Genomic DNA, 22,402 nt, shown 5'->3' with positions numbered 1-22,402 from the left:
TGAGAAACATTGCATTAGTACTTTATACTCTTTCACTATTGCATCACCTCAGTTTTCTTTCAGTAAAGATGTTTCTGCCAAAATTAAAAAAAAAAAAATTCGTATCATCGAAGGGAAATAACTCCTTATAACTTAAAGCAGCGGTCCACGACTTTTTTTGCTTCACAGACCGCTTTTTATGCAAGACGACATTTCCACGGACCAACGGATCGCGTGCATAGCAAAACACAATAAAATTCATTATATATATAAAATCTAATTATTATATATATAATGTAAATGTAATTATTATACAGTATATTATGCAGTTTCTTTCTACTATTATTATTATATTGTACTTTAGATATATGCAGATTTGGCTGGTAAGAAGATCTGTTCTCAACAACTTGGGTCCCAGTTCAGTTCCATTGCGTGGCACCTGGGACGTCTTCTACAATAACCCCGGCCTATCCAAGCCTTGCGAGTTGATTTCTGTAGATAGAAACTGAAAGAAGCCTGTCGTGTGTGTGTGTGTGTTGCTGAAAAGTTCAAGGCGGTGGAATTGACTGTCAGACGTGTGGGGTGCACCAGGACATCAGCAGCACATCATGAAGACAAGGCAATTCCTAATTTTGCATCAGAGCGAAGTTTAAACATCCCTAAAAATTCATCGTAATAAGAACTTTGGCCAATACCAGAAGAAGAACCGTAGGAACAACAGGTGGGTCTGCATAAACCCCCAAGTATTCAAGGTTAAGCCTATCGAGTTCCCAACGTCTGCGATAGTCCGGGCTCGGACCGTAGGCAACGAGAGTCATTTCGTGTCGGCTCAGGTCTTCTTATAAGGACTCACAGTCAATTCTATCGCCTACTTGGAGATCCTGAATGTATAAAAATAAAAACAGGCCGTATTCCTGTAGAACTCTGTTCCTTTTTACATAGCCCTATCGATCTAAGAGTGACTGGCCGAATACGTTCACGATCAAGTATCCCCCCAATGTACGGGTTACTTTATTCTTTCCCCTCTTGATTTAAATTTCTTGGAATACTGTACCAACAGCAGGACTGGCTCAAGGCACCGGCAACTTGGGCAGTCGCCCGGGGCGCCAAGGAGAACGTGACAAAGACAGAGAAATTCCCACAACCGTCAGCTTGTACATCCTGAAGTTCAGCATGCTCGGGACGCCAGCAACCCTAGCGCCTGCACTGCACGGCCGTGTTGAGGATCAGTTAATAGTTTGATGCGAGGGGAGCATAAGCAAATATGTTATATGGTTTTCAGTCTCTTTCCATAATTAATATATATATAAGTTCAATTAAAGGTTACATACCTCATTAAAGGATGATAAAATCCAGTGAATTTACTGGTTCATTGCCTATTATCAATATTGAATAATTATATATAATATTCAACCCTAAGGTGATCAGGTAAACCGAAGTTTATTTAAGAAAAATAAGAAAATAGAGATAAATCGATTCATAATTATTTATTAATTATAAAAATAGACATAATTTCTGATAGATGTTTCGATTCAAACTTTATCAATTAATTAGAATTATATATATATATGGAAAAAAATAGTCAATGTAGAAAATGCTAAAATAATTTTATAAAAAACATTTCAGTACCGGTTTCGGTCATTGAGATTTTTTCACCTGTAAGTATGGAAAACAATTAAATTTTGGAAAAATTAAATGAAAAGTTTTTTTAAAATATTTCATAATATTTAAATACAAGGGGAATTTTTCCTTGTTTCTGCCTCTCTCTGTCTCTCTTGTTTACTCTTGTGGATTCGAGGTCGTAAACAAGAGAGACAGAGAGACGCAGAAACAAAGGAATATGCCCCTTGTATTTGAATACTATGCAAATATTCTTTAAAAAACTTTTCATAACGGACGAGTTGACGAAGGAGCCACCAGCTACTCTCATAAATCAAGCCTTACAATCATAGGAAACAGTTGTCTCCAGTATTCCAAAAAATGGGATGGTCACAATGGAAAGTTTTTGGACATAGCTACGAAAGTGGGCAGTACTTAAATACAGAGGTCCAGGTAGAAAAAGGCACAGGAATAAAAGTCACGGAAAAAAGTCAAAGGAGTTTTGTCCTGGAGTGGGGGTTGTCCGAGGGGGTGTTGTGCTAGAAGGGTTTTGTCCAGATCCCATAGATTAATTGTGACTTTTTTCCTGCGGCTTTATTACCGGCCATCATAAATTAATTGTGACTTTTTTCCTTGCCAAAATTGTGACTTTGTTACTGTCTTGTTCTCCTGTGACTTTATAACCGGTCACCGTTTTTACAGTACATACTCGTTAGGGTGAGGGTTAGGGTTAGGGTGAGGGTTAGGGTGTCATTACACGTCCACACAGCCAACATCTAAAACGTGTTGTAGCTTTCCTTTATATTGTTACGTAGATGCGTCATGACCTCTATATTTAAGTAGTGCCCAAAAGTCTGCCTCTCCATGACTTTATTTCTTCATAACTTTCAGAAAAATGGATATTTCTTGATGAAATTTTCTACAAATACTCTTCAGATGGTGTAGATTCCCGATTATATCGGAATTTGTTGTGAAAAAACTTTTTTCGAGAATGGGGAGAGAAATTCCGTGAAATCCATACCAGGCGGTTTTGTTTCCTCATAACTTTCAGAAAAATAGGTATTTTTCTAATGAAATTTTCTAAAAATACCTTTCAGATTCTGTACATTACGATTATATCGGAAATTAATATGAAGAAATTAAAATGGTAAGCACACGCACACAAATATTGACATATCAGAATTTTTTTTCAAAATTTCTAGTTTCATTTGGTAGACATGTGATGTGTGTCAGTATTCCTGTGTACGTGCCCATCAATTTCTTTCTATATATGGAATTCCGATATAATCGTAATCTACCTTATATTTGCTTTAACAAATGGTTTTCACATGTATTTTATTTTATTTTTCTACTTCAGTATTGTTTATTAAGCGTTTTTTTAAAAATGTTAATGCTTTACGCCGCTGAGACCGACGTAAAGTCGAAAAACACATAACTCGACGGATCTTTAATCTTTAGCCGGCAGGTGTGGTAAGTAGCTTGCTTACCAATCACATGGTTCCGGGTTCAGTCCCACTGCGTGGCACCTTGGGCAAGTGTCTTCTACTATAGCCTCGGGCCGACCAAAGCCTTATGAGTGGATTTGGTAGACGGAAACTGAAAGAAGCCCGTCGTATATATATACATATATATATATATATATATATATGTGTGTGTGTGTGTGTTTGTGTGTCTGTGTTTGTCCCCTCGACATCGCTTGACAACCGATGCTGGTGTGTTTACGTCCCCCGTAACGTAGCGGTTCGGCAAAAGTTGACCGATAGAATAAGTACTAGACTTACAAAGAATAAGTCCTGGAGTCGATTTTCTCGACTAAAAGGCGGTGCTCCAGCTTGGCCGCAGTCAAATGACTGAAACAAGTAAAAGAGTAAAGAGTAAAAAATCTGCCGGCCAAAGGGTAAGGATCCCAGATTTGTTATATCAAGGCCGACTGCCTAGGGCTAAACAGTATGAAAAACAGTGCTGACATCTATAATGCAACAGAGTTATCTAACCCTCATTACAAATTGTACACAAGAGTATTTCTGTCAGTTTCAGTTTCAACACTTCCACGTGGTGTGTTGTATTCTATTATATATTTGTTAAGTTCTCCTTTTAATATTATTTGTAGTCTTAAATCTTCATTATCACATCACCATGAGTTACTCCTGCGAAATATGCAATATCGATTTAACGACCGGTGAGCATAATTCTTTCGTTTTCTTTAAATACATCACCAAATACGATTAAAGGTTAATATCCATTCATTCAGATCCGAGTTTGTTTTGCAGACTTAAAGAGTAGAATTAATAATAACGATGTTTCTAATTTTTCATACATTCATTTATCGACATGCTGAGGCTTAAATGAAAGTAGTTTAAATGATGTTTGTAGTGATAGCCGCCGGATAACTTACTCTGATCAACCATTTCATATCACTTAAACATCGTTTGAATCTTGGACGATCTTCTCCTCTTAGAAAGTAAAGAATTGTTTGTGAAAGAAATTGGATGTTACAGCTTTCTTTGTCTTATGCTTCTGTATTTTGTGGCTCTATAAGAAATGGAAATTTCTGCTATAACCACCTGGTATCTCTTGGCAATGTAGCTGACGCCATATTGTTGGTACCTCTCTCTTTTCTCAACCGAAATTTAACTTTGATTTGTCCAGGTTTTTATTTAAACGATGGCGATCGTTGAATATAACGCTGCTCTTTGCTGCTTGTGTTTCGATTGGCAACCGGTGCAGTTTTTGAAGTCTTTTATTGCATTGCATTGCGACAACCTTGAAATTTTTGCATTGCAGTATTGTGTATGTTTACTGTAGTCTGTGGGAATTTTTGGGCATAACTACAGATATGTACCCCACGACTTTGTTGCCTCATAACTTGCAGAAAAACGAATATTTTGCTTACGAAAGTTTCAACAAATACCGCATAGATGCTGTAGATTCAGAGTATATAGGAATTTAGAGAATTTAGGGAAAAAAAATTTTCCGAAGAGGTAGGAGGAGGAGTTTCGGAAAATTCACGATCCGAATTTTTCCCTCATAACTTCCAGGAAAATGGATATTTTCTAATGAAATTTTATACAAATACCTTTCAAACGGCATAGATTACGTTTATAAAGAAATGCGTCTTCCTGATCTGAAACTCCGTTTTTTTCGAAACCCCCCTTCCCACTCCTTCAGATAATTTTTTCCCCGCAAATTTCTTTATAACCGTAATATATGCCGTTTGAAAAGTATTTGTATAAAATTTCATTAGCAGATATCCATTTTCCTGAAAGTTATGAGGAGGAAAAGTCGAATCGTGTGAATTTTCCGAAACCCCTCTCCCTACCCCTTCTGAAAAATTCTTTCCCATAAATCCCTATATACTCTGAATCTACTACATCTAAGCGGTATTTGTTGGAAATTTCGTTAAAAACTATCCATTTTTCTGGAAGTTATGAGGCAACAAAGTCGTGGGGCACACATCTAGTTATGCCGAATTTTGAATGATACACTTCCGTCTGCAATTTTTTTCATATTTTTCCCCCGAGGTTTCTATGTTTTTAAAAATCGGTTATAATTCTTAAAAACTTATTTTATTTTTTCCTTTTCAAAATTTCGATATCCTATTCTTCTTTCTATAACTTTTCCATTATGCGTTAAAGGATATATTTAGAAAAAAAAAAAAAAACTTCGCTGAAAGAAATGATACTAGCTGTATATTAAAAGTGAAAGTGGGTCGTTTTACCGGGAAATAGCCCAGTTATTACACCACACGCCCACATAACGGAATTAGTAAAGTCACTATAATTTATTAACCAATAAGATGTTGATAAATATCCGTGAAAAAAAAAATTTTAGAATATTAAATAACGGGACAAGTTTATCGCTCTAAAATAAAGACGTAAGTTTTTTAAAATAAAAAGAACTTTCGCTTTGAATTGCCGATTCTTTCTGTCTATTACAGAATTAGCTATACACTGCTCGAGTTTTCTTTATATATATAATAAAAATAATGTTAGGGATAAAAATCCAAAATTACAGGTAAAAACTCAATTAAAATCAATTTATTAAAAATTAAAATTTAATTAAATTTCACAGTATTAAATATATATATTTATTTATATGTGACAGTGGATTTTCATCGATGAACCTTGGTTCTTTACTCTAAAACTATATATATATATATATATATTTGTGCATATATATATATATATATATATATATATATATATATATAATCTCATCATCAGATATTGTCAGCTCAGAAAAGTATTAAGATCGCGATTTTTCTTGTGCTTACATTTATGTTTCGTCGTATTTTAAGTTTCCATTTCTTGGTATTAACCACCCACGTAATTCTTGGTTTTCTGTTGATATCATTTCTTCAAGACATCACCATAGATTGTTTGTAGATTGACGGCTGTTTTCGGAGGAAGTATATCAAAATGGAGTCGAAGAAATAGTTGCATTTTTCGTGTATGGTTATCGAAAGATTGCTTGAGGCGATGTTTCAAAGAAAGTATATCAAAAGTGAAAGTATTTTTCGGCAATTTCTGTGAAAATTGTTTTTTCAGCTGAATCGCTTATGTTTGTGTATGTATGTGTTTATGTGTTTATGTATGTATATATGTGTAAGTCTATGCATGTATATATTTGTGCATGTAAGGGATCTTGTTCAAAACGGGGGCACCAGTATTTTCTTAACGAAACACTTTGAAACTTGGGACACTGGTAGAATGTGTCATATAAAACATCTTTTTCTCTTAGTCTTCTTAAGAAAAATTATTACATTGCAAGTTATTTCATGTTAAAGTTGTCGTATTTCTGTAATTTCAACCAATGACTGACGTCCATTCAGCCGAATACAGTAAGTGCTGACTACGTAAACAAACGATTCTCAAACGATTCTGGCGGTGATAAAATTATTATTTCCTTGTCAAAAAATGGCTGAAGCATATTGGCAGTAGCTAATAAACCTTTCTATTATAGGCACAAGGCATGGTTTTTGAGGTTAGGGTTAGGGCAAATGTTGTACACATACAGTTCAGGCAGATGTTAACGAAATTATATTAAAAATAAAACGAAGGAAAACGAACACACGTGTGTTGCCTCTCTGCAAAATATCAGAAGTAATGGAGATTAAATACGCTTTACACCGCTTAAACTGCCAAAGGAGTAACTGTAAACAGCTGAATACTTGTCAGTGATTGGTTGAAATTATCGAAATAAGACAATTTTTTACATGAAATAACTTTGAATACAAAAATTTTTTTCTGTTCTATAACACAAAATAGATAAGTATACGAAGTTTGAAAGTCTTTCCGTACCAAAAACACTACGTAAAACATTAATGAAAACTGGTGCCCCCGTTTTATAAAAGATCCCATGTAAGTATATGTATGTCTATATTTGTGTGTTTATAACGCATCCATGCACATTAGCACATACAGACATATGCTTACATATACAAATATACATACATACACAAGAAATACATAAACAAGCGATTCAGTTGCAGAAAAAAAATTGAAGAAATATAAAACTGTTACGAAAATTGCCAAATACATTTAGTTTTGATATTTTTTCTCCGAAAGACAGCCCAGTTAATGAACAAATAAACACAAATTACCTTTAGTAAATGTTGAAAAGTATGTAAAATGTAGCATTCGTCAGTTTCATTTTTTTTTCTTGACATCCAACCAAAAGAACTAAATTCTTCGTGGGTCATTCTTCGTTTTGATTTGCAGAAATGTCATTTGGATCAGCTAGTTTTGTTCGTTAATTTCCGTAATTTTTTTTTATTTATTTACTTTTTGTTTTCATGATGTGGGGAAGGCGACATTTGCTTTGAAGTGAGAGTAGAAAGTGAAAGATGTATGGACATGTGATCTTGGTTAATTCAACTGATAACAATTGGATTGCCGTGAACCCAGTGACTCATGAAAACATACGAACTATTCTGTTGGTTAAGCAGTCAAGCCGTCCTATCCATGCCAGCATGGAAAACGAACATTAAATGATGATGATGGTGATTAAAACCGTTTGAAATCATTACTAATGATATCCATTCACCAGAATAATGAGACGATTGGGTGCAGCTGCTTGGACACTGGAAATCTGGCATGGCTGACTGGGCACTGAATCTATTTTGGCCACTGTTTGATACTGGAGCCAAGCATACACCTGTAAGTGTAGTCAGAAATATTCACATACAGAAAGGTGAGGATGGGTGGGGGGTGCTAACATGATTAAAATATTCGCATTCTCTGTCGTCATACATGTGAAGAGAAATATGCTCACACCCATAAACAGAGAGAGAGGAGAGAGTTGAGTGTCTTATCAGCTATGCCAAATATGTGGTACGAAAACAGCTCTGCCAAAATGTCTCATACCATTAACCATTAACTCATTTACATCTTGCACAGTTTTTGTTTGTTTGAAATTATTCTTTTATTCTTTTACTTGTTTCAGTCATTTGACTGCTGCCATGCTGGAGCACCGCCTTTAGTCGAATCAAATCGAACCCCAGGACTTATTCTTTGTAAGCCTAGTACTTATTCTATCGGTCTCTTTTGCTGAACTGCTAAGTTACGGGGACGTAAACACACCAGCATCAGTTGTCAAGCGATGTTGGGGGGACAAACACAGATGCACAACATTATACACTCACATACATACATAGCCCGAGGCTATAGTAGAAGACACTTGCCCAAGGTGCCACGCAGTGGGACTGAACCTGGAACCATGTTGGTAAGCAAGCTACTTACCACAGAGCCACGTCTGCACTTATCTTGATATATTTCACAAATCATTTCATCCCTTATGAGTTCATTTCTGGCAAGCCATGCCAGTTAGTGTAAAATAGCGAGTGTCTCATCTTGAACCACATATGGTGGGTGCATGCCATCACCATTCAACGTGGTGCGTGGTGTATAAGCACCCTTCATACTTAGACAGAATAGCCCTGTTACTAGTAGCCAAGCCATCATTTATAGGCACAGGAGTGGTTGTGTAGTAAGTAGCTTGCTTACCAACCACATGGTTCCGGGTTCAGTCCCATTGTGTGGCACCTTGGGCAAGTGTCTTCTACTATAGCCTCGGGCCGACTAAAGCCTTGTGAGTGGATTTGGTAGAGGGAAACTGAAAGAAGCGCGTCGTATATATTTACATATATATATATATGTGTGTGTGTGTGTATATGTTTGTGTGTCTGTGTTTGTCCCTCCAACATCGCTTGACAACCAATGCTGGTGTGTTTACGTCCCCGTAACTAGCAGTTCGGCAAAAGAGAGCGATAGAATAAGTACTAGGCTTACAAAGAATAAGTCCTGGGGTCGATTTGCTGACACTTGCTTACAACTATCTAGTGATGTCAAAACAAAGTGACAGTAAACAGCAACACACACACACACACACAAGGTTATCAATGACACCGCTAATTGACACATTTGACGCATTAATTAGCATAATAGCATAACCTAGAAAAAACATGGATTACATGTAAAAATGCAAGCAATAGAAATAATATCTTAAGATTATAAACCTGGAAAAGTACAAGACAAGTTTTTACACGTGGAAAAGTTCAGGACAAGTTGTTACAATTGGTAAAGTGCAGAACAAGAAAATTTTTACTTAAAATATGGCAGCTAAGAATAAAATATTTTAATTGAGTTATTTTTTATTTTTAATAGAAGTAACAAGTAATAACAAAGAGAAGTAATAACTTCTAATAAAATTTTTAGTTTTAATAAAAGCTAATATTTTCTAAATCTAAATATTTTATTTGAGATTTTATCCTTAGCTGCAATATTTTAAGCAAACATTTTCTTCTCCTGTACTTTACCAGATGTAATAACTTGTTCTGTACCTTTCCAGATTTATAATCTTAAGAATATTGTTTCTCTTGCTCACATTTTTCCATGTAGTATATATATTTTCAGTTATTAAGTATTTTGTTACAATATCTCTGTTGAAATACCTTGGCTTTGCCTCAATTAATTTTGAAACTAATGAAGGATTTAGTAAAATAACTGTCATTATTAAGCAGGTATTTTTTTAATTTAGACCACTTAGAAATAGGAAGTTTGTACCATAGAACTATAGGCAGTCTCAGATGGGTTGGTAGCAGAACAGTTAAAATGTTATTGACTTAATTATTTGACTATTTATGTTATTTGTGAAACGTGACATTATTTCCTGTGACTTCTTCCTTGTGTTTCCTTTTCTTGTGACTTATTTTCCTTTCTGTACAGAAAAAATAATGTAATTTCTTCAATACTCTTTTTTCCTCTCTCTAAAAACCTTTTAATTTGTAAATGGATGTACATATATAGGCACAGGTGTGGCTAGGTGGTAAGAAGTTTGCTTCCCAACTTCATGGTTACAGGTTAGTGGAACCATGTAGTTCCACTGCACCTTGGGCAAGTGTCTTCTACAATAGCCTCAAGCCAACCAAAGTGGATTTGGTAGACGGAAATTGAGAGAAGCCCATTGTATTCTCTAGAATATACTCTTGTGTATGTGCCCTTGTCTCAATATTGTATGATGGTTGTAAATGACAAGGGTTCTAGATTATTATTATTTTTTTTTTTTACTTAATTTTTGAGAGCGGTCGGGTTCATTTTTTAGTATTTTCGTTTGTGAGAGCAGTCGAGTTTATTTCAGATATTCTCATTTTAAAAGACACCTCCGGCTAATCGTTGAAAGGATGTTGGTGTTGCCTTGGCAGAGGTTTACCAAAATTTTCATCACATCAACTGCATCCTGTGATCACTTACACTGTTATGGGAAAATGTTTAACATGAAATAATAAATAGTTAAGTGAGGTTAACAATTTTTGTATGTGTTTTTCGAATGGTTTAAGTTTCAACACTCAATACCAAACCCACTCGTCAGACAAGCACATCTCTGAAATAGAAAGTTCTGGTTATTTTCCTTTATTTATTTCAGTCATTGGACTGTGGCCATGCTGGAGCACTGTCCTAAAGGGTTTAGTCAAACAGATCAAAAATCACTATTTATTTTTAAGTCTGGTATTTATTCGATCGTTCTCTTTTGCCAAACTACTAAGTTACAGGAATATAAATAAAAAAATCACCAGTTGGCAAATGGTGAAAGACAGTCTCTCTCACACACACACACACACCACGCACACAAACACACTGTCACACACACACACACACACATGCGTGTGTGCTCGACTTCTGTCTACCAATTCACAAGTTTCTGTCTATCTTATCCATTCACGAAGCATCGGTCGGTCCGGGGCTATATAGAAAACACTTGCCCAAGGTGTGCATTCGGCCTTTGAAAATTTGTTTCAGTGAACTGTGCGTCACATTTAATGCATGCATAGAAAACGATTATGTTCGTACAGACATGCATGTACTAAATCTTCTCTGGTAGCCGAACATAATGAAAGCATTAGGTACAACGTGGAAATTGAAACGAACGACAAATTCAAGAATCCCTCCACATCGTCGGATCGGTCTCCTCTCCCCCCTCCCCATCCATCTATTTATCTATCACCGTACGACATAGTAAAAAGAAGATTTGGCTGCTATTTCTAGTAGCCCGAGGCGCGAAATTGTAACACAGTGCTGACATCTATTTTGCAAGGGAGTTACCCGCCCCTTCTCTGAGAGCAAGTGCCCTGGTTTCACTTGCCTAAGTTCCACTTGGCCTTATGTGAAACATACAAATAGTCGCTCCCTCTTATAGCATTATTAGTTGTCTGAAATCTTTATTATCATCACACCACCATGAATTTTGCCTGTGAAATATGCAATATTGGATTTACGTCCGGTGAGCATAATTCTTTCATTTTCTTTAAATCATTGACCATATTCCATTGAAGGTTATATTACTATATACATATAAAAATGTATTCTCAATGCAGATCCCAGTGTGTTGTGGCAACTTATAAACTAGAATAACAACGATGTCTCGAATCTTTTGAGGATTCATTCATCGACATGTTTAAGTTTATATTAAAAGAGTTTGCAGGATGTTACTGAAGACACGATTTAATCTTCTAACTAATCATTTCACGTCACTTTTGTATCGATATTTTGGACGATACTCTCCCCCTTGTGTCTATGTTTGAAAGTAAATAGTTTTTGAGGAGGGAATGAACATTGGTTTCCCACTTTCTTTGTTCTATACTCTTCTGCTATGTGTTTATGTAAAAAAAAAAAATAGAAAGATTTCTGAAGATGAAAAAGAAAATCTAAAAACAAAACCACTTCGCATTTGCTGTCTCGACTCCATATTGCTGGTTAAACAAGGTTTCTGTCAAAATTTAATCCTTGCAGGCTTTGATTAACAACTAGAAAATAGTGATGGAACTAGCTAAGTTTAATATAGTTTGTGAATGTTTTTGTTATGTTTGTAAAGAAATCAATATACTATTACATCGCGGTTAGTCTGACTGCAGATCTCCTTATCCACCTCCAAACTATTTTTGGGTAGCATTGTTTTATAATAATAATAACCCTTTCTACTATAGGCACAAGGCCTGAAATTTTGGTGTAGGGGGCTAGACTATAACATCGACTCCAGTACTTAACTGGTACTTATTTCATTGACCCCCCGAAAGAATGAAAAGCAAAGTTGGCTTTGACGGAATTTGAATAATTAATAATAATAATAATTTTTCTACTCTAAGTAATTTCTAAGTTAGGTTAGAGTATCAATCAAGCCGGAGTATCGATATTGCCGAATCACATTACGGATGTGAATAAATAAATGCGCAGATTACGTGGCCAAGGTTGCTTTTTACTGCAACCTAATTGTCTTAGCTGCAATATAACCACCTCGGTTCAAATTACCAAGTATTTGCAGTTGTTGAAGATCTACATAGCGACCCTCGGTAACAAAACGAAAGAGACCACGTCGAAAACGAAGTGCTACAATCAACCCAGTTTACGAATAAATCATCGAGTTAATTACTGTTTGTGATTTATTTTACAGAATATATAACAAGCACACGTGTATTTTTTGTAGATTTTGCTTGTATTGCATGCGAGTAAGCAACGAGGGAAGGCCAGTGATTAGCGAGACTAATTAAGCTGGCTTATTACCGTTTTATAAACAGTAAAGTACTGTATATTAAAATTTTGTAGGTATTCGAGGATTCAAGCATGTGGCCCCATACGGTATATATCAGAATGTTGTTTACGTGCGTAGATATTCGACAACTTCATATTATTTCGGAGATGATTTTGCCGAGTGATTTAATCGGCAGTTGTGTGTGTTGCAGTTAGACCAGTGGTTCCCAACCTGTGGTCCGCAAAGCTAGTGCTGGGGTCCGTGAACTAAATTCAGAATTTCATATATATATATATATAATTCTTCGAAACGCTTAGTTTAGAATAGGGGCAGCTAATGACGGAAATATTCCCTATGTGGCCTGTTTGTTTTCTGTGTTCTGTTTATGTTCTGTTTTTCATTTTGTCCACGTTTTTTTGTGACGTCTTGTACCCAGATATGCATCTATATATACATGTAGATGTAGGTATGTACATACGTGTACGTATACATGCATATACTCACATATTATTTGTATTATTATTATTATATATATATATATATATATATATATATATATATATATATATATATATATATATATATATATATAAAAGGATAAGCATATTAAAAGGGGTCCGTGGAAAAACTCGTTTAAATATATGGGGTGCTTGATAGAGAGAACCACTGCATTAGACCATTCGAAAGCATGCACAAAAACTGTTAACTTAAACGTTTATTCAGTTTTGACACCGAATTAAAAGTAATACATGTTTAAATAAGATTAACAGTCGTTGTGTTTTTGAATGGCCAATCTGTCTCTTCCACGCTGCTGTAAATGTTAGTCCGTCTCTACCAATGTTTTACCGTATTAGTTATCTGGGAACATATTCTTACTAAAGTCGCTAAAGTTTTTACTGTTTACTCTCGGGTCGGTTACGAGCAACTTGGTCCACGATCAAAGTATTCCCTCCATAAAAACCGTGAACTCTTATTTTCAAGTGTAGTGATCTTTGAACCAGCTTATCTTAAGAGTTTCTATTTTATTTATTTATTTATTTATTCAATACTGTAAGATGTTTAAGAGATTTGACTGCTATTTCTTGCAGGTCATTCGATCACATAGGGCGAGCATAGGTCATCTTTTTACTTTGTTTTATTTTTGAAAAGCGAGCCGCACTGCTAAAAATAAAAGTTAACTTTTCGTCAGGCGTGTCTTGCAGAAAGTCCCGCGGGCCGCAGGTTGCACATGTCTGACATAGTCTTTCACTATGCGATCTCTTTAATAACGAAAGCAACCGGAATTTGCAGATATTCGTATGTGTGCGGGAATGTGTGACAAATTACAAATGCATGTGTATTGTGTATATACAACTGCCTAATGTTTGATAAGTTAGAGAGAGTTAACAGTGTCACTATATATGGATAGGTTTCTTAAGTTATCTTATACTCATAGAAAGGCCGTGAGCCCTATCCTTTATCTTAAGACTAACCAAGAAATTTATTGTTGCTCACATGGAAAAATAGCACGATAATTGTGTAGTTAATCAGCAATGGCCTTTTTTTTTTTTTATCTCCAAGGACATCTATGCTTTAACTGTGCTTGTTAACGATGTCCGTTTGATATGTGTTAAATCACATAAACTATGGAAACATCGAAATTCTTAAAGATCTTATAAATTTTTGCATCAAATTAAAAACGAGAACGTTTATAATGAATGAAGTTTGCGTGTTATTTGGTTCTTAGTTAATTGCGTTTTTACTTCGTCTTGTTTTCACTTTTACCGCTGCCTTTTCGGTTTATTGGCGAAAGTGAAAGAGTTTTTCTCATTTGTTTCAGCCATTTTGGGTGGGGCACCACCTTCAAGGATTTCTCTCAAATAAATTGACCCAAGTACTTAGGTTTTATTCTATTCTATTCTTAGGCTGATGCTTATTCTAACGGTCTCGGGCGAAAGTAAAGAATACGTACACCCGGTGATTAGTGTTACAGTTTTTGTTACACCGAAAACGGGTGGTGTAAGTATTCTTTACCCCCGCTGCGGTCTCATTTGCCGAGCAGCTAAGTTACGGAGACGTCAACAAACCAACTCATGTTGTCAAACAGTGTTGGGGGCGGGACGCACATGCACGACGGATTTCTTTCGGCTTCTGTCTATCAAATTTACTCGAGGTTTTGGTCGTGCGGATACAATAGAAGAACCCTTGCCCAAGGTACCACACAACTTGATTGCATCCAGAATCATGGGATTGTCTCATTTCTTCGGACTAACCACGGAAGTTATTGTTGCTCACATGGAAAAATACGATATTAGTGTTTGTAATCAACAATGCCCATTTTACCCCCAGGGACGTCTGCAATCTTCCTGTTCTTGTGACAAACTTTAAATCACTTAAGCTATTGGAACGGTTACGAAATCTCGAACATAACGAAATAACGTTACGAACAGCTTTGAAGTTTTGCATCAAAACCAAAACGAGGGCATGTTTCGTGTTCGTTTATTGCGTCTTTCACTTTTAACCGATGCCATTTTAGTTCGTTGGCGAAAGTGAAAGCTCTGAAAGAGTCAGTCACATTATTTTCGGTAAATTGTGTGAGTGGAGGACATATTTATAAAAGGACAGGATATCATTTTCGTTTACTCTTTACTCTTTTTCACTCTTTTGTTTCAGTCATTTGACTGTGGCCATGCTGGAGCACCGCCTTTAGTCGAGCAAATCGACCCCAGGACTTATTCTTTGTAAGCCTAGTACTTCTATCGGGTTCTTTTTGCCGAACCGCTAAGTTACGGGACGTAAACACACCAGCATCGGTTGTCAAGCGATGTTGGGGGGACCAACACAGATACACAAACATACACACACATATATACATATATATGCATATATACGACGGGCTTCTTTCAGTTTCCGTCTACCAAATTCACTAACAAGGCTTTGGTCGGCCTGAGGCTATAGTAGAAGACACTTGACCAAGGTGCCACGCAGTGGGACTGAACCCGGAACCATGTGGTTGGTAAGCAAGCTATTTACCACACAGCCACTCCTGCGCCTGAGTTGCAATTTTTTTTTTTTTTTTCATTGAATGAATTCCTGTGACCTCCTTATATGCTACAAAACCCTTTGGCGGGGTCCGAAAAACGGAGTGGGGTGAAGTGGAAGCCTCGGAAAATTCACACCCCTTCACTTCCATTGATCTTTTTACTCACACGATTTTTCCTAAGGAATAAAAAAAGAAAATCGCGCCCAAACTAATTTTTGTGTGTGGGTGCGGTGTTGAGAGAAAGATGAACGATTTAAAATAAATATATTTTAATTGTTGTGTGAGAAAGTATATATATTCTGATGAAAAAATATATCTTTCAAAAACATCCTAAATTTATAGACTATATATCTTGTGTATTTAAGAAAAAAAAACAAAACATTTTAACAACTAAATTTTCCAGAGTGTGAATTACATGGTTCGTTATTAAATGTATTCCCCCCTCGCTTCCCACCTTTTTTCCGAACCAAAATTAGGCATTTGCAGCATATTAGGAGGTTAGGGTACTTTGATTCCATGCAAAAAATCCGAGATTTTCTTTTTTTTTTTTTTTTGTCTTAGTGAAAATCGTGCGGGTGTTAATATAAAAATTTTACCCGGGTTTTGATCCCACTGTGTGGCACCTTGGGGAAGTGTCTTCTATAATCCTCAGGTCGACCAAAGTCTTGTGAGTGGATTTGATAGACAGAAACTTAAAGACGCCCATCGTATATACTTGTGTGTCTGTGTTTGTTCCCAACCAGTGCTAGTATGTTTACATTCCTTTAACTTAGCAGTTCAGCAAAAGAGACTGGTAGAATATGTACTGGGCTTACAAAGAATGAGTCCTGTGGTTGATTTGTTCGACTAAAGGCAGTGCTCCAGCATGGCTGTAGTCAAATGACAAGCAAGTAAAAGAATAAAAGTAAAAAGAACATTAGAATGGGATTGAATACTTATCACTTTACCGTTTTTACTCAATATTGTATTGTAAGTAACTTCACTGTTGCGATAGAAATATTTATATGTATGTGTAAAAGAGATCACCTTTGGAGTAAAGACTGTTTGCCAACATAACATGGCAGTCCTGGTTTAGGATGAATGTTGCTGTAATTTAGCCCCAAGAGACATCATCTCCAGCTGGCTATACAGCACGATCTGTGTCCTTATATTTTCAAACAAGGGAATCTAGCACCCCCACTCAGCTCAAAACAATATCTGTGTATCGTGATTTCCAGGTTATTTCCCTTCATCAGCACAGAATAGTTGTTTGGCTAGAGGTGGCGCTGCCAAATTCCCCTTTCAAAATATATAATTTTCAAAGTGACAATTAGTCACTGATCTATAAATTAGAAAATTACTATTTCTAAACAATCTTTACTCCAAGAGTATTGTTGCTGAATATCTCACGTTGTGAGATTTAAAAATAGTAATTTTCTAATTTAGAGATCACCTTTGTACTTTTCCCTGAAACTGGAAACTTTGTACTCTGCATCAGCTTCTACACAAAAGCTTTCACATTTGAAATAAGAATAGAAAAATGTTGGCTTAGGAATAAGTGTTCACTGCTTCCTTAAATTACTGTGCATGGTCTATAGCAGCATTTCTCAACTGGGGTTCCACAAAAGGTTCCTAGGGGTTCCATGAGAAAGAGTGAGATAAGCTAATGCTAATTTCATGATCGTAATGTTACTATACATGCACAACATACTATTGATTATATATTGCTAAGCATTCAACCTGGCGCACTAACGTTTCTGCCAGCTCACCGCCTCAATGTAAACATTCATTTTAGAAATATATTCTTATTGCTTGGGGCTTTACTCCCTTACTTATTTCCTTATTTTACATTTCATGACATTTTTGTTCAATGCGACTAACAATTCTGAATTCCTCATGCTTTTTTCTATCGTTTAAGCCTAAAAAAGGTATACTTTTATTTTAAAATTAAAAAATTTATGTTAATTGAAGATGAATACCTGCCTTACTGCCCACCTTGAGGTCTCACATATTTTGATGTAACTTTTTTGTCTACTGAACCAAATCTCAAACTATTTATGCCAAAGTGTAGCTGAGGAGATGTCCTCTTTGAAACTATTAACAGTTTGCAATTTAGTTGAGAACTGAATTAGTGGGGAAGCTTGGAAGCTGCTGTGATTGACAAAATGGTTGACTTAAGAATATATTCAACCACTAACGTGGTTGAATGATATATATTTATCATGTGAAATACAATGAAAAAAATATGAGAAAGATATGGTATATAATTTTTTTTTGCGTAGGGGTTCCTTGAGACATGTAATTTATTTTAAGGGTTACACAAGGGTAAAAAAAAGTTGAGAAACACTGGTCTATAGCCTGTCTGTCTTGTACTTAACCCTTTAGTGTTTAAACCGGCTGTATCCGGCCCAAATATTCTACACATTTTATGCTCAAACTGGCCAGAACCAGCATCTCGCACCTACCCTACAATGTCATTCTAAAAATAAGCAATTACATCTTTCCTATCTTGAAGCTACAAAATAATATCAGATAAATTTTTTTTAATGTGAATAAATAAGGATTACTTTCGACAAATTAATCTGAACGCTAAAGGGTTGATCCTGTTCTCATTGTCATCATTTGATGTCTGTGTTGGCATGAGTTGGACGGTTTGACCAGCACCCAGTGGGTCCAAGGACTGCAGAATCTGCTTTGGCAATGCTTCTGCAGTCCTTGGGTGCTGTATCATTTGCCAACCACTTTACACCATGTGCTGGATGTTTTCAGTCATGTTATACTAGAACTAAGCTGCCATGTAGCAGCTTGCAAGACTACAAACCCGAATGGGTGGGGGCTTTGTGTTGGGAGGTGAGAAGTTGGCCAGAGCAGAACAGGTTTCTTACCGTTGAAGGGTTTCATGATTACTCAACACTTGAGGGGGAGAATGATTGGATGGGACTGGAAAGCTATAAAGATAGTGATGGTGGCATGTGTGGATGAACCCTCAGGGTACACAGTGAGTAGAAGTGTGGTGGAGACAGAGGAACCAAGAATATCGGTGGCAGCGAAAACCAAAGATGAGATAGGGTTTGAAGGGTAGATAAGGAGTGGGTGTGACAACTGATATATGAGTTGTGGGGAGTAGAAGATGACTGACTGTACAGAAAAAAGTGGGGGTACAGCAGAATAGCGATAATGATGTGTAAGGGAGGGAGCTGACATGTGGGTGGGTGGGGGCAAAGATAGGTAGGCATTGTTGGTGAGGAACTAAGTAAAAATAAAGAATTTAGAAATAGCTCGTGGTTAAATTTATGCTGATATCTGCAAAATCTCTGCTGTTAATTATGAACATTCTCTGATGAAAAGCTTCTCTTTGTACATACTGCAACTTTGAATATATCATTGTAACAACCCTATTCTTACTTGACAGCAGTTCAGAAACATTCATCGTAATGAAATTAATGATTATTTAATAATAAAGCATGAGGTATGTCTATTCAAATAATAAAAGCATAGGTTTAATTATTTCTAACGTTTTCAACATATGAAATTACTAAAAATAGGGTTGAACATTAGGGAAAATTTTTATGGGCTAGCCAACATTAGACTCTAGTCGAGATATGCTGTTTTAAAAATTGATGATTTAAAAACTACAGATATTTTTGCACCAAGACTTACAGTCAACACCCTTTATATTTTCTTAATCTCATTTTGAAACATTAATGTTTTATGAAAAATTTCTATATATTAAGCTAGTTACTGTGTTTCTATGTGTGTATATATATATATATATATATATATATATATGAGGAGGCGCAATGGCTCAGTGGTTAGGGCAGCGGACAAGCGGTCATAGCATCGCGGTTTCGATTCCCAGACCGGGCGTTGTGAGTGTTTATTGAATGAAAATACCTAAAGCTCCACAAGGCTCTGGCAGGGGATGGTGGTGACCCCTGCTGTACTCTTTCACTACAACTTTCTCTCTCTTACTTCCTGTTTCTGTTGTGCCTGTAATTCAAAGGGCCAGGCTTGTCACACTCTGTGTCACACTGAATCTCCCCGAGAACTACATTAAGGGTACACGTGTCTGTGGAGTGCTCAGCCACTTGCACGTTAATTTCACGAGCAGGCTATTCGGTTGATCGGATCAACTGGAACCCTCGTCGTTGTAAGCGACGGAGTGCCAACAACAACAACAACAACCCAGCAAGTAAAGAAGATGGTATTTTCATTGATTACCTCTAAGAATACAGAAATCCTTATCTTGTCAACAATGTCACACACATATTTGAACTAATGCAGTGGTTCCCAATCTTTCCACTACCAAGGACCCCTTTTATTTAAATGAGTTTTCCCATGGACCCCCCCCCCCCAGTACTACCTTTGCAGCCCACAGGTTGAGAACCACTGAACTAACATAAAGTTTGTCTATTTCTCATCACTATTTCATGCTAATTACTTGTATAAAATTAAGTCTATTTATTTGTGGTAGCATAGAACTTGGGGTTCTTTGAACCAATGAATTCTTTGGTCGATGCCAGTGCCACCTGTCTGGCTCCCATAGCAGTGGCATGTAAAAAGCACCATTCTAGCATAGTCGATGCCAGTGCCGCTTGAGTGGCTTCTCTGCTGGTGGCACGTAAAAAGCACCCACTACACTCTGAGTGGTAATCGTTAGGAAGGGCATCCAGCTGTAGAAACCTTGCCTAATCAAATTGGAGCCTGATGCAGCCTCCTGGATTGTCAGTGCTCAGTCAAACCATCCAACCCATGCCAGCATGGAAAGCAGACGTTAAATAATGATAATAATGATGTCTTGAGCTGACTTTTGGTTCTTGTTATAAAAAAAACCCTTTGCAGAAAGTTACTGAGATGCTTGAAAAAGGAATCAGATGGAAAGTAAGAAGGGTGGGGTGGGGTTTTGCAGCCCATTTTGTTCAGTTTCTGCAGAGTAACTTGTGACATTGTGACACATAGAGTTGGGCACTTCATGGAGAAGAATTAGTCTTTTTTAATTACCCCCATGCTGGATATAAACATTGCAGTTTTTAGTACATATATCTCTCTCTTGTAATTTTCTCCAGTCAGTCGTCTAAGTGGCTACTAACCTGTCTCTGTCTAATTCTGCCTCTTCCACCTTCCTATCTTCGTCTCTTTAAGTCTGTTTTACTTTCACTGTCTCTTGTATTTCTGAAAGAGTAGTGTGACGAGCTTGAAGCTTTTCAATGTGAATGAATTCTATAAATGTTTGAAAAAAAATCCTTTGAGGAATGCAGGTGAGACATTATATAAAAAAAATATGTAAGGTGATGTCAGTAAAGGAAAACAGAGAAAGAATATTGTATTACTTTACACAGGTTTTATAATAATCTGATAATATTTTGGGAAAGATTCCCCTTTTCAAATAGAAAAAATAAAATAAAAAGAGTTTAGAGTAATATGTTGTTATAGGTAGGCTGTTCTTGTGTGTGTGTTTTTATTTCAACTTTTTTTTCTTCTTCTTTCTACAGAAGGAGCTTTGAAGGCACACAAAACAAGTGAGAAACATTTGAGTCGGGCTGAAGCTTTTCATTCTTGTTTACTGGAAGCAGCCCACAGTGTTCATGTGACAGGCTTTTCTCGAAACGTTGGCAAAGATGCGTTGTACAACTATTTCATGCAGTTTGGTAAAGTTGTTGATGTTACATATGTTGATCAGAATAACTCATGGGTGAGCACGTTACCATCATTATTTCTTCATTGTCTTTTCTATCCTGTTTTGATTAAAGGGTACAACGGGGACAGTTAGAACACTGGACCAACCACTCAAATTCTGCATCACAATTATTGTCATATTTTTGCTTTACATGAGACTAGATCCCATTTTACATGGTAGTTTATTGCTGTTGTGGCGAGAGTCTTTGACACCCCTGGCAGATTGAAGAATGGACTGGCCTGAACTCTTATAAAGAGTAGTGGTTGGTTGGGGAGAGCATTTTGGTGGTCTCGCGAAGTACATCGTGTGAGCGCATTGATTAAGCTGCATAATTTATGTATGCCAGCCTGTGGCAGGATATAAAAGTGGTAATGAGATATTTGAAGCTTGCATAGAACGTTTAAATTTTTGTGGGGTATGAAACCAAAGAAAAGTTATTTAGCATGGAAGTACTGCCTAAATGAAAGAAATATTAAGTTTCCCTTGGAGGAAAATCTTAAAAAGGGAGATGTGATGGAAGAAAAATAAATAAATAAAAATAATATTAACTTCCAATGGAAATCAATCTCAAAGGGATTGTGTTGTGGTGGGAGTCATTGGCACCCCTAGCGTATTGGAAGAATGGACTAGCCGAACTCTTATAAAGAGTAGTAGTCGGGGAGAGTGTTTTGGTAGTCTCACAAAATGTGTCATGTGAACACGTTGATTTAACCTCTGCTGCATAATACTAACCTGTGACAGGATATAAAAATTACCTATGGCTGTGATTCTCAACTGCTTTTTACCCATGGACTCCTTTGATTCCTGTTTCACACTACTGGACCTCCATAGCTATTTGAAGTGTATATAAAACATCCTCTGTATTTTTATAGGCACGTTAGAAAATCATTCGAGCGAGGTCGTTGCCAGTGCCGCTGGCACGTAAAAAACACCTTTTTGAGTGTGGCCGTTGCCAGTACCGTGTGACTGGCCCTCGTGCCGGTGGCATGTAAAAGCACCCACTACACTCTCGGAGTGGTTGGCGTTAGGAAGGGCATCCAGCTATAGAAACTCTGCCAGATCAGATTGGAGTCTGGTGCAGCCTTCTGGCTTGCCAGTCCTCAGTCAAATCGTCCATTTTCTAT

At 36.6% G+C, this 22,402-nt stretch overlaps 1 protein-coding gene across 6 annotated transcripts in view; it reads left to right on the top strand.

Moving 5' to 3' along the window:
• Nucleotides 1-3,586: 3,586 nt before the first annotated feature.
• Nucleotides 3,587-22,402, top strand: part of LOC106884007 (speckle targeted PIP5K1A-regulated poly(A) polymerase) — a 31,570-nt gene continuing 12,754 nt past the window's right edge. The window contains exons 1-3 of one of the 6 annotated variants that reach the window (XM_089349948.1): nt 3,587-3,757; nt 6,846-6,938; nt 21,094-21,293. In XM_089349948.1, the coding sequence (XP_089206074.1) occupies nt 21,240-21,293 (54 nt within the window). In that variant the 5' untranslated portion in view covers nt 3,587-3,757; nt 6,846-6,938; nt 21,094-21,239. Of the gene's footprint in view, nt 3,758-6,845; nt 6,939-11,181; nt 11,356-14,657; nt 14,794-15,057; nt 16,592-21,093; nt 21,294-22,101; nt 22,121-22,402 lie in introns of those variants that run through there. The other 5 variants (XM_089349947.1, XM_089349946.1, XM_089349945.1 and 2 more) reach the window with 5 other exon arrangements.

This window comes from Octopus bimaculoides, chromosome 3 (assembly GCF_046866305.1).
Source record: "Octopus bimaculoides isolate indiv1 chromosome 3, ASM4686630v1, whole genome shotgun sequence".
In the NCBI taxonomy this organism is placed as follows: Eukaryota; Metazoa; Mollusca; class Cephalopoda; order Octopoda; family Octopodidae; genus Octopus; species Octopus bimaculoides.
The sequence above is the reverse complement of the archived record's forward strand: the minus strand, read 5'-3'. Positions and strand labels throughout refer to the sequence as shown.